This window comes from Biomphalaria glabrata, chromosome 14, assembly GCF_947242115.1.
Source record: "Biomphalaria glabrata chromosome 14, xgBioGlab47.1, whole genome shotgun sequence".
NCBI lineage: Eukaryota > Metazoa > Mollusca > Gastropoda > Planorbidae > Biomphalaria > Biomphalaria glabrata.
The window spans coordinates 9,428,372-9,444,432 of record NC_074724.1 but is presented as its reverse complement, the minus strand read 5'-3'; the positions used below and the strand labels follow the sequence as shown (position 1 = coordinate 9,444,432).

Here is a 16,061-nt window from a genome sequence, read left to right as displayed (position 1 = left end):
TGAACAGTGACAGTTAGAGGTCACTACGTGTGACCTCGGCGAGATGACACTGCAGGTGTTCTCTGGAATCGACATGTATAAACAACGACAGGATGTGATGTTTCCTCATTTGTTGTTCCAGGTGATACTAGCAGTAATTGTGCAACTTTGAAGGAGCGATTAGGGACTCTATATAAGCCAGAGAGTTAATATGAAATTCAGTCGTGAGTGAGTCGTCGGTACTGTTGTCTACTGTGCGAGACAGTAGAAGAGAAATGTGTACGACTCGATGCAAGTTAACTAGGGTAGAGTTAACTGGAGTGGACTACTGTCGTTAAAGTCTATACAGCGAACTACATTGGACTTGAGCCGTTACAGTCGATACAGTCGATGTAAGACGTGTGCGGCTCTGATTCGGTAGACTTGAGTACGACTTGGTTCAGCTTTGGGAGACCTGGAGCGACACTGGGAAGTGTGTCGTTGGTCTGTTCTGTGGAATACGGCTCGATGCAAGTTGAGAAGAGATTAATTGCAACGAAGTATAGCTAACTGTAAACTGACAGATATTGTACAGTCTTCTACGCTACATGTTACAGCAACAAGTTGTTAGAGTTAATAGTCAATAAAGTTATATGAAGCTGAAAGTTAAGTCGTCAAGTTCTTTGCTGTGTTTTTATTTGTGTGCCTACTAATACATTTAGCCAGAAGATTCAGAAATACGTAACAATACAAAGGATAATTAAAAGGTAGAATGCTGTACAGTTGCTAGGATGGGATCTAGCGTATAGGTCTATCATCACTAAATTTGAGAACCAAGTGGTCTGAGTGTCATTAGGCTGCTTGCTTAGCTTTAGGTCCGGTGCTGCAGTGATGAGACGGGTGTGGCTAGTACTGATGCTGTCTGCTGGTGGGCTGGTGTAGTGGATCCAGGCTCCGGTTTTCAGTCCAACTTGTATGGTTGCAGAGCTAAGCTGCGTCTACCAATCAGTCAAGCCAGTGACGAGTCTGTGGCTAGCGTTGTTACTTGGACTCTTGAAGGATGAGTAGGACTGATGTCTACATATCTGGTGCCAGCAAATCTGTTATTAGCTTTAGGTTGCTAAAATTTCAGGCGTATGTAACCTATAGATAAAAGCACCAATCCAAAGTGAAATAATGGAATGAAAATAGTCCAGAGCTCAAGCAAGAGATAGATGTGCTCCCTGTGGGCTCTCCAGCGTGAGTGAGATTGGACGATGAAGTTTGTCCATATACACGTGGATAGAAAAGGGGGGGGGGGTGAGTGGCGGGAGATAAGTGCAAAGGTGGTCTAGACTATCTGGCGTCTTTGACAAAGAGATCCTCGCTTGACCGTGACGGCGTTTCCGGGAGATAGACATTGCGCGAAGGCGCGAGTTGAAAGTCCAGGAAATCAGCCCAGGTGGTCAGAGAACAAAGAGAGGGGGGTGATCGGAGGTGCCAAGGTCAAGTTAGATTACACCTTGATATTGGCTTTGCGCTAGACGATCGGGGAGACCGCCGCCCGAGCTGTCGAGTTGAATGGGCCCTTTGAAGTGACCAGCCGCTCACCACCAAGGGATAGGAAAAGGGGAGCATACTCTTGTCAAGAGTCTAGTGTGGCACGCGCCAAGGTGGGGATAGTAAAATGTGACATCGATGCCAAAGGGGGTGGGGTTGGATTGGAGGGGTGGTGGCTGTGTTTTTAGCTCTTGATCGCTAAATTAGTAAAATCGATGATTACTAAGGTGCAAATAAATTAATTAAATGCTTAGACCCGAGTGATACCTTGAGTGAGCTAAAACGGATCGTCACAGACTGGAGAGGAAATGACCGGTAGATGAGTAGGGAGGAAATGACCGGTAGATGACTAGGGAGGAAATGACCGGGACATGACTGGGGAGGAAATGGCCGGTAGATGACTAGGGAGGAAATGACCGGGACATGACTGGGGAGGAAATGACCGGTAGATGACTAGGGAGGAAATGACCGGGAGATGACTGGGGAGGAAATGACCGGTAGATGACTAGGGAGGAAATGACCGGGAGATGACTGGGGAGGAAATGACCGGGACATGACTGGGGAGGAAATGACCGGGAGATGACTGGGGAGGAAATGACCGCGGATGAGGTGAACGGGAATGAAATGACATGGAACATTATTTAATGCCTTTCATGAAAGGGGTCGTAGATGTTTGTGAGGTTTATTTTTAGTCCTAAGACTGAAATTGCATTGTCTAATATATTTTTGAATATTAGTTGTTACATAGTGTTGCAAAACAGTTACTATGTGTGGTCAACTGTGAGACACGGTCAAGTGTTGGGTACCTGCGAGTTAAGGGACTTGCGGCAAGTCACGAGTGTAGCCTAAACAAGAAGAAGGAAGTCATCTGGTGGAGTTGTGCTGTATATAATGTTAGCCTTGTATATATGTTACGTTGAAATACTTCACAATTAAAAGGCATTTTAAACTTAAAGGAACTTGTTTCTTCACACTTAGTCTTATTTTAAAATTGTGTTTCGTAGCAGCGGAAATTATTGTAATTTTACATTTATTTTGTCATGGAATTCGGACTATAATATAGCTAGTTATCGTTGTTAGTGGGTATCAAAATAGAAAACAAATCTATAAGGGAAAAAAATATTTTTTTTTCAGGATCGCATGTCCCAGAGAAAGTTGACTTGTTCATAATTGCCATATCGATAAGTTTAGCCATTCTAATTATATTAGTCTTCATTGCTTTGATCTTTGTTTTGAAAATCAAAGGTAAACCATTAAAATATTCTTTTTTTTTTATTCCTAATCTTTACATTACATTAAAAAAAAAAAAAAAACATGTTTACATTTTTTTTAATCAATGAAAATATTGTTATTAAAAGTTTATTTTTTAAAATTAATTAATTAAAAAGTATAAAATTACAAATAGAATCAAAAATAGAAAGTACAAACAAGATATGCTTTAATTTTTAGAAAGACAAACAAATATAGATCTATTAAAATATTGATTTAAATATCATGCTATGGCTCTTTTTTTTCCTAAGCTAATCAGAAAAAACGTAAAAAGGAATCAAGATTTACAATGCATGTTACAGAGATGGTAAGAAATGAATATATATATATATATATATATATATATATATATATATATATATATATATATATATATATATATATATATATATATATATATATATATAACACTGTTTAGATCATGTACATCAACATATCTCGTAAAGTAAATCTAAATTTTTTTAAAAATAATTTTAATTTACTTTATTTCAATTTTATCTTTTATTATTTCTCCTTTAAACTAGAAATTTGACACTGGACGGGTACTCTGAAAACGGATGAAACGATTTTATAAAAAATATAACAGTTTATGTTTATCTTTGGGGAAAAAATAATTTGCCAGACAATGATAACTCTCATTTTATCGTAATAACTTTGTAAAATATCATCATCTAAAAATTGAATTTGGCTTTTGTAATTTTATTAATTTTTTTTTTTTTTTTTTTTTAATTTTAGCAGGAAATCCCTAACTTCACTCAAATATTTCTTGGTATTCAATAAGGATTTGAATTAATAGTAAAAATAAAAAGAATGTAACGTTATCCTTTGAAGTTACGTCTTTGAATTAATACATATACGTAAATGAACATTTTGTACACCGTCTTATGTAGAAATTATAACCTAGACTGTCTATAGAAGAGCTTGATTTTGGTAAACTCACTAAAAGAAATAAATGGATTTAGCTTCCGAACCTGGGGTCAGGGTTCGAATCTCGGTGAATACTTTGATTTTTAATTTTATCCAAATCCACCCAACCCTAATGGACACCTGATTTAAGTTAGAGAAAAGTAAAAATGGTTAGTCGTTGTTCTGGCCATATGACACCCTGCTAGTAAAATGTTGGTCAAAGAAACAGATGACCCTAACATTATCTACCCTATAAATCGCAATGTATAGAAAAGGACTTTACTTTACAAGATTTAAAAAGAATTAGAAATTATAGACCACCAACAGCTTCAGAAATGAGAAATTGGTTTCTTTAATTATTTTTATTCATTACTTGTTTCAGTCTAATGAGGATGAAGTTGGTACCGGTACCTACGACAGCATAAAAAATCATCTAAGTACCATTGAAATAAAACAAAAGGACACATCAACCACGGAACTGGTTACAAATCTTATTCTTCCAGAAATACCCCACAACACTAACGTTAAACGCGTTCCTTCCAGTCAGGAGACCAACAAGATAGTAAGTGAAAAGAAAGATTTTTAAAAAATACAATACTTCTAAAATAATAATCCTATGTTATAGTATTTCCGTATAACATTTTAACTAGCTGGTCTTATATCCGTTTCCGGCTGTAGTCATGGTTATTCCGAGTTCGAAGCCCTCCATGACCGGTTAAGATCTTCTGCAGCAGAATCTTCATTTCTAAAGGAAGATCCAAAACATTTTTTTCACAAGAAAAATATATAAATTCTTTTAAAAAATATATATAAGAAGGAACAATACACAGTGACTAAGTTTACTCGTGGTGAAGTAGAATAAAGAACTTTAATACAGAATGGGACACAGTCTAGTCAGTCACTAAATATGATGTTATCCCTTCAACAGCCTAGCGGTAACTGTCTTAAAATTCTACGTCAATAATCTCTAACCCATTACCTATGTCGTCACTAAAATGCTGCGTTCGAAGTAGGTCGACTACAGTGCGTCTCTAACTAAACTAAGTGTCTAGCACTTATCTTATAAAATACAGACGTTACTTCAAAAAAGAAGACGATTACGTCCTACGCGTGTTCTTAGGTCAATCTAATCATGCATGTTAATCAATGACGTATATTCTTCCATACCATTGTTTTTTCTGGCAGGCTAATGCAACCAATTCCATACTCTGATAGCACTAGGGAAGAAGAAGCCTTTGTATAAAATGTGTCATAGCATATAGAACAAGGAATGTTAACTCTAAATTTAGTGATTTTACTAAAGTTGTTACTCTAGCCAAATGTAATTATTCGTTTGTTATGAATCTCACTGCTTTATTTTTTGTCTGTTCCAGTTTCTTAATGTTTTTTTGAGTTCAGGGGTCCAAAACTAAGAAAGCATTTTCTATTATTGGCCTAACCAAGGTTAATGAGCATTTTAATGTTATGTTCTTATTTGATTTGTAGATCTTGTTTTGTTTGTAAAATGTTTACATGTTTCGGATGTTCCTTTAGAGTTGGACGACGGGGGATGGGAGCGAGCAGGGTTTGAACCCGAGACCATCGATAAATCCGAACGACAGTCCAGCTCGCAAACCGCACGATCAGGCAGCCATACATGATTCTATGACAGTTTTTCTTTATACATCATAACACCAGTGGCGTAGCAAGGTAGCCGCGGGCCCGGGTTCAATAATATTTAGGTCGACCCCCCCCTCCCTCAATAAGACTAATTTAGTGTGTGATAAAAAAAAATCGAGTAATCTGTATTTAGAAAACGACATTCCAGTGCAAGTATTGTACCTTTTTATAAGTAATAATGTCCTTAAGTTTATTCAGTTAGGATTCAAAAATGGTGTCTTTGATTGCAATGTTTTTACAACTTCTGAACAGAATTAAAAACACGACAGTTTTTCGATTAAAGAAAAAAAAATAACACTCACACAAAGTGAGTCCAACATGCTATGTGTCGTAGAAATTCTTCAATCATTTTTTATTAGTCGCTCAGCTGAGCAATCTGTGAAAAAGTAAGAAATAGCATGTATGCTTTGACAATAGAAAACTTTACGATAAAATGTAGGCTAGTTTATGAAATATCTAGTACTGAACACAAACACAGACGTTATGTGTTTATAGAAGGCTTCTTTCAAGGATTACATCTCAAAATAATATTCTATGTCAATTTCATTTGGGTCAGATAAGACAAGACGCATGAAGGCATCATCGTTTGCAATTAAAAGGAAATGACTTAAAGGAACGTCTTAAAAATATTGACAATATCAAGTAATTGAGAATCAATGGCATCGATAGTTCGGTAAAATACATTGATTTTTGAAAGTCTTCTCTGCATCTTTAAATTTTCTCTTTACAAGTTTACAGTAGTCGGTTGTAGTCTCATCAAATTGGATTTAAACTTTCCTCAATCATATGAAACAAAAAAAAAAGGATCAACACCCCAAGATCTACTACAGGCTGCATCATGTTCACACTCTCAAAGTCATTTCTCAAATATTGTACTTTACTTCAGTCTACATCTTCTCCAGTTGATTCACAGTTTTGTGTTGATCTTGATGCTTACGTTGCAACAATTTTGGAAACAACGTTGATGGCGCTCAAAACTTTTACAGAACAACAGTATCGAAAGTTTCTAATTTTTCCCTAATTGCCGCAGCTTCCATTGCGTTCTTGTTCCTTAGATGAACAGAAAGTATTTTGTGTAATCATCTTTGGTACATTAAAATATCAGTATCGCATTGCAATTAGAGCATCATTCCATTCTCAGTGACTATATCGACAGTGATACACAAATAAAGACCCGAGGGCCGCGCGTAATTTATGTCTATATATATATATAGGAAGCGCTTGGCTTCTGAACCGGGGGTTCAGGGTTCGAATCCTGATGAATCCTGATAAAGACAGGGATATTTAAATTCGGGATCTTTGAGTCTACCCAGCTCTAAATGGGTACTTGACATTAGTTAGGGAAAAGTAAAGGCTGTTGGTCGTTGTGCTGGCCACATGATACCATCTTTAACCGTAGGTCAAAGAAACAGATGACCTTTACATCTTCTGCTCTAAAGACCACAAGTTCTGAAAGGAAAACTTTACTTTTTTTTTATATTTATAAATAGATGTATAGATATCTTTGAAAAAATAAAAGATAAATAAATGTATATATATACATATCCCTGCGGTTTCAGAACGAGACCAGACTGATGAACTTCACTTACATAGCCCACAGGATACACATTTGAGACCAAAAGAAAATCCTTTCCGAGAGCACACGTTGACGGCGAATAGAAAATCTAAATCGACCACCGGCGGACAATCGTTATGCCTGGTCTATGTGTGGCAAAATATTTAGGTCACAGCTGGGGCTTCTTATCCACGGGAAATATTGCATTCCTCATTAATCTTCAGACTCGAAGAAAAAGCTCTATTATATATTTTTAGAATGCTTATAACAACTCACTCTTTTTGTCTATCTGTCTTTCTGCATGTTTTTTTCTTCCAAACCAATTCTTGGGTCAAGTTGAAACTTCGCACAATTATATTCACTGACATAGACAAGACATGAATTATAGAAAAACAAGGAAGCAATTAGTCAATCAATTACTGGTAATTAATTATTTTGTTTGAATTTAAAAAGAAATAGTAACCTTCGGTATAATATGACAATGCTGAATTTGTAAGGGTTAGTCCCCTATAAATAATTGTTACCACTGTTTCTCCCTCACGCTTTCTCCGATCAACTAGATACTTTAAAAATATATGTATATAAGTAAATATTTATATAAAAAAATAACAAATTAGTCAATTATTTATTAATAATTAACTATTTTGTTTAATATCGAATAAGAAAATAACTTGTACAATACAGGTAGATATAGTTTTAAGGTCTGAGTTCTTCTCCTTTAGATAAGCTTTGTTTTTCAAAATAATGATTTTTTTAATATTTTGCTTGTATTTGCTTATTTCATTTATGTTATCTGAAAGTTTTTAAGACGGTTTGCTAAGCCCATCTGCCTTTTGCGCATCTTCATATCTTTTTAGAGTTCGAGCCTCGCTTATTCTAAGAAATACTTTACGGGTTGAGCCTGAGACTTCTGGAACATCTGATAACAAGCCTATTGATTTATTATATTAAAACGTAACAGGTATAAATCGGTGTAAATAATTTACAGGTATTAAAACATTTTCAGGATGAAGGCAGATATCTCAATGATGAAGGTCTGGTGTATGTCACAGTAAATCATGCACAACAATCTGTCAATCTGACTATAGTGAATAAACCTGACACCGAAGAAAACGAAGTTGTGTATGCAACGGTACATAAACCTAAATAACGGAACTTACAATAGTGAACATTATATAATTCTACTATTTCTAGTCTTTGTAACTTTTAAATATATAATTATGGCGAAAATTGTAAATATTGTTTACAGTTTGTTTTCTTCTTAATATTAACCAAGCGAACAAATACAATGCCTTTTAATGTATATATAATGTGAAATTATAATGTATCTATCTTGTTTATATTTGTATATTTGTTATAAATAATATAAGATAAGAGATAAGATAAGATAATTTTTATTGATCCAATAAAATGGAAATTCAGTTTGACTACAATTGACAACCTCAGCGTAGCTACTGTACAAAAACAAGATAGATGAAAAATTCGAACGACATTCACACACGAAACACATTCACAACCAGCGCTAGGCCCTATATGACTTTGACTTCTATGAACTTCTCGATGACGACATCTGATCTTGTAACACTCTGAACGATAGTGGGATAAAGGAGTTTTTAATTCTGTCGGTTTCAGTCCTAATGGAAAGGAGACGACCACTTCTTTCAGATTTTATGTAACTGGTTTAATGGGTGCAGGTTGTCCTAAAGAATCGTGAGTGTTTTGGAAATGCATCTTTCTTGAAAAAGCTCTTCAAGAAATGGTAGCTGTATTTGAGTGCTGTAAGATCCTTTTTTAATTAGTCTATTTAGCCTATGTCTTGTGCCAGTGAAGTATTACCATACCAGCAGGGAATGGCAAAGTTGATTGATTAAACTGCTGATATTTGCTATATATATATATTGTATTTTTCTTTTAATGATTTCCATGAGATAAAAAGTTTGCTAATTTAATACACAAAAGTATCTTTCTCACGCTCATTTTGGTTCTGTTTACTAAGCTTTCCCTCAGATTTTTCTTTTTTTGTATCTCTTCTTTCTCTCTATCTGTCTTTCTTTCTCTTCATCTCTTTTTCCCTCTTCTCCTCACATACACACGCACTTTATTATATATCTCCATTTAGTCATTTTCTCTTTCTCAGTCCCACATTTTTTTATCTCCTTTTTTCTTCTTCACTCCCTTGTCATTTATTTCTGTCTCACTCCTTTATTTTTCTGTTTCTTTATTTGATTCTCTGTGAAATACTCTTTGTTGCACACTTTTTCTTCCAGAAAACCTCTGCATTTGTGCTTTTCACTAAGCTTTTTCATTATGGGTTCCTTGGGCTCAAGGCCTCTTATCATTGCCTCTTTTTGGGGCTTTCCTTCTTTACCTCTTTTTCGGCCTTTCTGCCTTTTTTGTGGAGCTTTTTTATTGCATTTTTTAAACATTTTATATACATGTGAAGTGTGAAAGGAATTAAACAACAGTATAAAATATGATTAAGTTATACATAAATAGTATATATTTTGTTAAAATTTATTTCACTTCTCTTAATGTCTCTATATTACACATCACTCATTAATTTATCTAGACTGAACGTTATAACGTATATCAATGTTTTATATATTGGTCTATCAAACTAGATATAATGAGAACTATTTGAGTCGTCTTTGAAATGGTCCATAGAGACACATTGTGTTGTCTGGCTTTGACATTATCGAAATGATATGTTGCCTTCTGTTGGTGAAATATTAAAGAGATTGTAAAGATCACATACAGGGATAAAGTGTTCGGTGGTTATGTCATAGCTATCTACGTATGAGGTCACGCTTATATAAATCGCGAGCAGGGAGATAATGTTTTACATCTTTATTTTATCGACTGAATCAAGCAACCAAAACATACGTTGCCTTTTTAATATCGGAAATTAGCTTATTTCTACATTGTAATTTCAAATAAAAGCTGATGTGGTTACAGATTAATTTGTTAATGAATTAGCTATTTATGGTTAATACAGATGATTTATATTATTGATTATGTAGAAAGTGAACCATTTAATTGATTTTGGCACTTTTAGTTGTTGTTTTTTTTTTTTTGGAGTGATTCGGCAACTACTATAACACCTACAGAAATAGTAGAAACAAGGAAAAAATGCATATATATATATACACACACATTTAATTAATATAGCGAAATAATTTGCACTAGCACTTGGAAAGCCCTCGGGTTCTGAAGAACTCGCAGTCCTTAGCTTTAGTTTCTCTAAATATCAGGAGGAACATTCGAGGACTTGATAATGATATGACAGTGTTGTCTCTTTTCCTCAACCCTACTGGTGGTTTGACACATGATGAATTGACAACAAAGTGTAGGCTGATTATTAATTCACATTATTGTAGACTAAAGACCTGCGCTCATACATCAAAACACAAAAATAGGATTCATCGAGGATTGTTAACAATTACTTAGTGAACAGGTAACAGAAGTCAGGTGCAGAAAAGACGCCAGATTGTTTACTACATAGGGACATGGGGAGGGGGGTGGGAATCAGTTCTTTTCTTCAATATTCTCTGTAACAAGAAAGAAATTAAAAAGTTGAAGCTACGACTATGATTCAAATGTTAAAATATGCTCACCATTTGCAAAAAATCCTGCAACAATTTTATGTAGTGACGTGAAGTAGCAAGTGATACTAAAAAGGAGTCATATTCAAGCTTTGTCTGCCATTGTATATGCTGACCTCCGTCAGCCGATCCAGGGAAATGTCACGTAACGATCTGCAGGCCTCACTACGCAAATCTTAATATATTTAATAATCATTTTATATTTTTAATTATTTACTATCGAACACCGGCGGACAATGATTATTCCTGCGGTATCTGTGGTAAAATATGTAGGTCACAGCTGGGGCTACGTAGCCACGGAAATACTGCATTTCTTCGGACTCGAAGACAAGCCTTATTATACATTTTTTTTACAATGCTTATATTAACTCTTTCTGTCTGTCCGCCATCACTGAGGTATTCTACTGCCTCATCTCAATAACAAAATAATGGCTTACAAAATTTAGTAGGAAAGATACAGGTCATAACAATCAAATGACAGTCATCCCTGAGACACACTCATTGGCGCCCGCAGGGGTGCACTTGCACGCCCCTGGATTCTGATTAGCCAAATTCTAGCCATTTATTCGTACCATCAAATCAATTAACTTCTAAGTAGCAACTGAACAAGTCGTGCTTCCACTGGCTAATGTAGTAGTAGAAATAAGTAGATTAACTTAGGCGTATGAATTGGATGGCCAACCATGTACGTACATGTACGCCTCCTAATTCTGAGTGACCACATTTTAGCCATTTTGTTTATATTTTATAAATCTTTTTTTTTTTTATTACGTAGATGTAGATTTAGTCAAAATCCAGGGGGGGGGGTGCAAACGCACCACCATGTACCCCCCCTCCTGCAGATGCCCATGCATTATTGATTCAAGAGTTTAATAAATTAATGTTCAGGAAAATTGTGTACATCGTCTTCTAAATCTAGATCTAAAGACATATCATTGGAATATTTAAAAGTATAGTAACTTAACAAGTAGTGCTTCCATTGAAGTACAGTTGTAAAGATATGTTATCATCGTAACTAGAAAAGGGAAATCTGTAGTTCATGTCCGACCGTGTACGATTTATTCTAGGCTTGCATTATGTTCCTTACTCTATAAAGGGTGTTACATATTCTATAGCAAGTTAGTCGAGACGATTTGTTTTCCTTTGCATATAGATTTACTTATTAACAGAAGGCAGGAGATCCGCTGGTCGCCCACTGCTAAGGTATACTGATGTATGCTAAAGCGACCTAAACCTCATCAAAATCGACACTAACAGTTGGGAAAAAGTGGCACTGGATACATCCATATGAAGAGCGAGCATTAAAGGAAAGGTCCTGGATCTCAGATGCCATGCACAATAATAGTAGAAAGAAGGTTGAAAGAAGTTGCAGAGGGAAAAATCGTCTCGAGACGTAAAATGCCACAATTACTTTTTTAAAAATAAAATTTAGTTAAGGTCTAGAAAATTTTGTTTTTCCAATTATCTTTCGATGTGATAAATGTTATATTTTCTTTGAAGAAAAGAACAGAGTCTTTCGGAGTTGCGGTCGGTGTCAGCGTTCGATAAAACGGCACTTTAAACACGTCCACCAGTTTACAATAGAAGAGATACAAGAAAGTTCTTCACATGCCCACCACATGCCCATCGTTCGAGTCAAAACGTTGACTTGGATCAACAGAGCACTGGCAGCAGCAAGAGCCAAAAAAAAAAAAAAACGAGCTGCAGCATCATGAATTAACTACATTTGCTGAGTATTTTAGGGATGAAACTGCAGATAACCCAGGCACTGAGCAGATACCTTTGGGTGTTCGATTTGTTGATTGCGATTGTATTCGACTTCATTGGTTTAGTTCCTTGTGGTTCAGAGAGACACGCTTCATGTTTCTAACGTCATTGTAAAGTCTGAACATGGGCAAACTACTCGACCAAGGCTGCCCCGTGATGGCTAGCCTTCTTTTTTTCATTAACTGTCCCTAGCGATGGCGTTGGTGCTAAATATTTACCTCTTTTTTGTGAGAAACAATGAGCTGAAAAATACAAATCCAGTCGAGCTTTAAGTCTCAACTTAGATATCTTTGACTGTTTGGCGGATCTTAATATAACGGCTGCAAGTGAAACCAGATAAACTGGACATGTGTAGTAAATGTCTCCTCCACTTGTGTTTATGATTTGTCTTTTCATTGTCGTCAAGTATTTAACTGATCTTGAACCAGTTTCCCTGATGTTACAGTCTTTCCAACTTAACATAGTGGCCGCTCAAATGCACATCAAAAGTCACATTAATGGCATAATCCAAAACCAACTTGACCATCATAAGGAACACTTCAGAGCACTGGCGGATCCAGGGGGGGGGGGGAGGCGGTAGGGGCGATCGCCCCCTCCCCCCACTCGGCCGAACCCCCCCCCCCCCCAAAGGTATAGTATGGAATTCACACAATTTGTATACGAATTTATTACTTATGTTAATAATATATACTAATTATTTATATTTCAATCTATTTTTAGATTATTTCGCCCCCCCCCACTTCTAGTATTTTGGCCGATTTGGTAGGGACGGGAGTGGGCGATGGCATCAATCCGCCCCCCCTCCCCACCATAAGCTTTCGAGTGGGGGGGGGCGGTCCTATTTATTTGTAGAAATCACAGCTTGCTAACAGAATCAATTACATATCTATATCATTAAAACTTGTTATTGGTATTTTAACCGGTCTTTATATTATGTCGTTCACCTGTTGGCCGGTTGGAAGGGGAGGAGCGAATACCTCTACTGCCCTTCCCATCTAAACCCTTTGTGTGGAGAAATCATAGTATGTGAACAAAATTTGTCGTATATCTATATAATATAAACAGGTGGAAGTGCAATACATGCAACCACAATGCCCCCATCGGACAAACCAATACTTGTTCTTTTTGTATTATAGTAAGAAATTACAAAATTAAAAAAAATCTGTCACTAATATAATTTATATATGCTATAAAGTAAATTCTTATATCGAGTCGCCCAACCCATATTCTATAATGCAAAATGCATTCATTAGCAGAAATTATAAAAAGGAGCGAGGATTAATTGTTTTTATTTTACCGCCCTTCCCCTTTCCAGACAGATTTTGTGTAATTTCACATGAATTTATCATAACTATTTTAAGAAAGACTTTGCTTTGGAAAAGTTATAATTCACGGTTGAGATGAGTTCAAAAGCCAGATAATCTTTTCCTAGTCGATTTTTTCCAACCTTACTCTATCTCATATTTTTCTAGTTAAATAAATTTAGGACTATAACTCACAATTTATGCTTGAATTTTATTGAATATTATCATATAGTCTATGAATATTATTAATCGAATATTTTTTTTTCGGCGGCGATCCTCAAAGCCTTAATCTAAATAAGTGGGGTATCATATCTTTTCAAAGAACAAATCGGTTTTATTTGCAATGCATTAAGGGACTAAAATTCATATTAGAATATTTTTCCACATTTTTCAAAAGGTCCTTAATAATAGAATGAATAATGAGCTGTAGGTCAAGAGAATGCCAAAAAACGCTTTTAGCGTCGAGGCTTCGCCCAGAACCCCACTAATAAATAATGAGCTGTAGATGTCAGGAGAATGCGTTTCAGCCGTGAAAAATGCAAGAAAACGCGTTTGGCGTCGGGGCTTCGCCCCGTACCCCACTGATAAATAATGAGCTGTAGATGTCAGGAGAATGCGTTTCTGCAGTGAAAAATGCAAGAAAACGCTTTTGGCGTCGGGGCGAAGCCCCGAACCCCACTGATAAATAATGAGCTGTAGAAGTCAGGAGAATGTGTTTCTGCAGTGAAAAATGCAAGAAAACGCATTTGTATGTCGGGGCTTCCCCCGAACCCCACCGAGAAAGCTTACAGCGCTCTCCCAAACCCCCAAGCTTGCAAGAGAAAGGCCTCAACTGTTTTTTTTTTTTGTTTTTTTTTCGCCGAAGATTGAGAAACAGTCTTATTTTATTCTCATATATCGAATGTATATATACAGTTCTTGAAACACGTCGCGCACGTTGTCCAGTTGTAAATCATTTCACGGCTTATATGTGGTCATTGTCAATTTTATGTTGTTTTTTTTTTAATTCGCGGACATGGCCGCGGGCCGCACAAAATATTTTCGCTGGCCACATGCGGCACGCCGGCCGCGTGTTTTAGAACCCTGATCTAAAATAATATAAGCTAAGTTAACATTGTTCTTCTTTTTCTTCTTCTTCTTAAACTGTCAGATAGAGTTGAGCTTTCGGCTCTTGGAACTCTAGGTCAGCAAAAGTGAACAAGAGCTCCCTCTCACCGGCCTGAATGAGAACACTGTTCTGTCTGACGGGTTCCTTTTCTATACCAGGATAACTGTGCATTGTAAAAGAATGCGCCCAAATCATTGCATCATATTATATAAAATCGATACCTAGCCGAAGACACACATTGGGTAACAGTTGTAATTTCATACTTTACAAGTGCACAGTGTGAGCACAACCTGCAGAACGCGCCTCAGGATGACCCCGTCCACTGCTTATTTGGTTGCAGCAGTTATTCGATGTTAAATGTCTTCTCCGTTACTATTTACGTGTATGAGAAATTGTGGAACAAAAACTGTGCCCTTATCGTAGTACCCTGCAGGAACAAGTCGGATGCTTTTACGGTGGGATGGATCAATAACAGGTTCTGCTGAGGAGTCGCCATTTTGAGGGCAAATAAGTTGAAATGTACACAGAACTAAACAAGGATAACTCCTGCAATGTATCGATTGACAACTAGTCTAATTCAGTCCATTATAATGCTTTAGAAAAAAAACAACGTAATGATGCCTAACTATGCAAAGTAAGTCTACGAAGGAAATAGTAAAGCTCTTTCCTACTTTGCCATAAAACGCCTTGCAGTATCTATTAGATTTTTGCAATCAAATCTTACCGTTAACATTTATTTTACATTCCATAGCATGGCGTATACGCCATTTTTATTTTTAAGTTTCCTCCCTTTTATGACATTGTCTATTTTTAGCCTTGGTTTTTCCATGGGAAATTTTGTAAATCTTGTTTCCTAGTAATCCTTCAGTGTTTTGGAAACTAGTGAATATTACTCAGATTTGTGTTGATTTGTGTTACTGCTTATAGAAAGTACATACACATACAGTAGCTCTAAATTAAAATATAAGCAGGACGGATTTAGGGAGGGCAAGTGGATCTTCTACCTGCATGGCAACTCCACAATTGAGAGATAGTTCACGTTTACTCCACAAGACCACAACAAAGATTTTTAAAATATCCTAATTGGACGGCTTGGCAGCTTTTAAGCTATTTTTGTTTTGTTTTATATTACTGTTGGCAACACTGTTATGTCTAACAGATTAATTTTTTTTTTAAATTTCCTAACCAAGGCCGGATTAACGACAATTCAGACACCCATTGCCAATTCTCGTCTCAAAGGGAGACCGCAAAAAAAACAACAAACAAACAAAAGACTAATAAATATATTATGTAGGCCTACAAAGAATGAAAAATGATACTAAATATATGCTATAAATGATATTGCGTGGCATTTTTCAAGATAATTGTCATCAAAACCTTCAAAAGAGGGTAAC

At 36.1% G+C, this 16,061-nt stretch overlaps 1 protein-coding gene and 1 long non-coding RNA gene across 5 annotated transcripts in view; one reads left to right on the top strand and one right to left on the bottom strand.

Annotated features, from left to right (window-relative positions):
* Positions 1-9,940, top strand: part of LOC106080308 (uncharacterized) — a 31,723-nt gene extending 21,783 nt beyond the window's left edge. For 3 of the 4 annotated variants that reach the window (XM_056010460.1, XM_056010458.1, XM_056010459.1), the window contains exons 7-10: positions 2,632-2,742; positions 3,018-3,073; positions 4,055-4,234; positions 7,893-9,940. In XM_056010460.1, the coding sequence (XP_055866435.1) occupies positions 2,632-2,742; positions 3,018-3,073; positions 4,055-4,234; positions 7,893-8,036 (491 nt within the window). In that variant the 3' untranslated portion in view covers positions 8,037-9,940. Of the gene's footprint in view, positions 1-2,631; positions 2,743-3,017; positions 3,074-4,054; positions 4,235-6,890; positions 7,309-7,892 lie in introns of all 4 variants that reach the window. The other variant, XR_008774736.1, reaches the window with a different exon arrangement.
* LOC129922833 (uncharacterized) lies at positions 4,231-15,469 on the bottom strand. Its single transcript, XR_008774737.1, has 3 exons — positions 15,392-15,469; positions 5,634-5,707; positions 4,231-4,417 (listed from the first exon to the last, which is right to left on the bottom strand). It is a non-coding gene; the product is annotated as an uncharacterized LOC129922833 (long non-coding RNA).
* Positions 15,470-16,061: the final 592 nt, after the last annotated feature.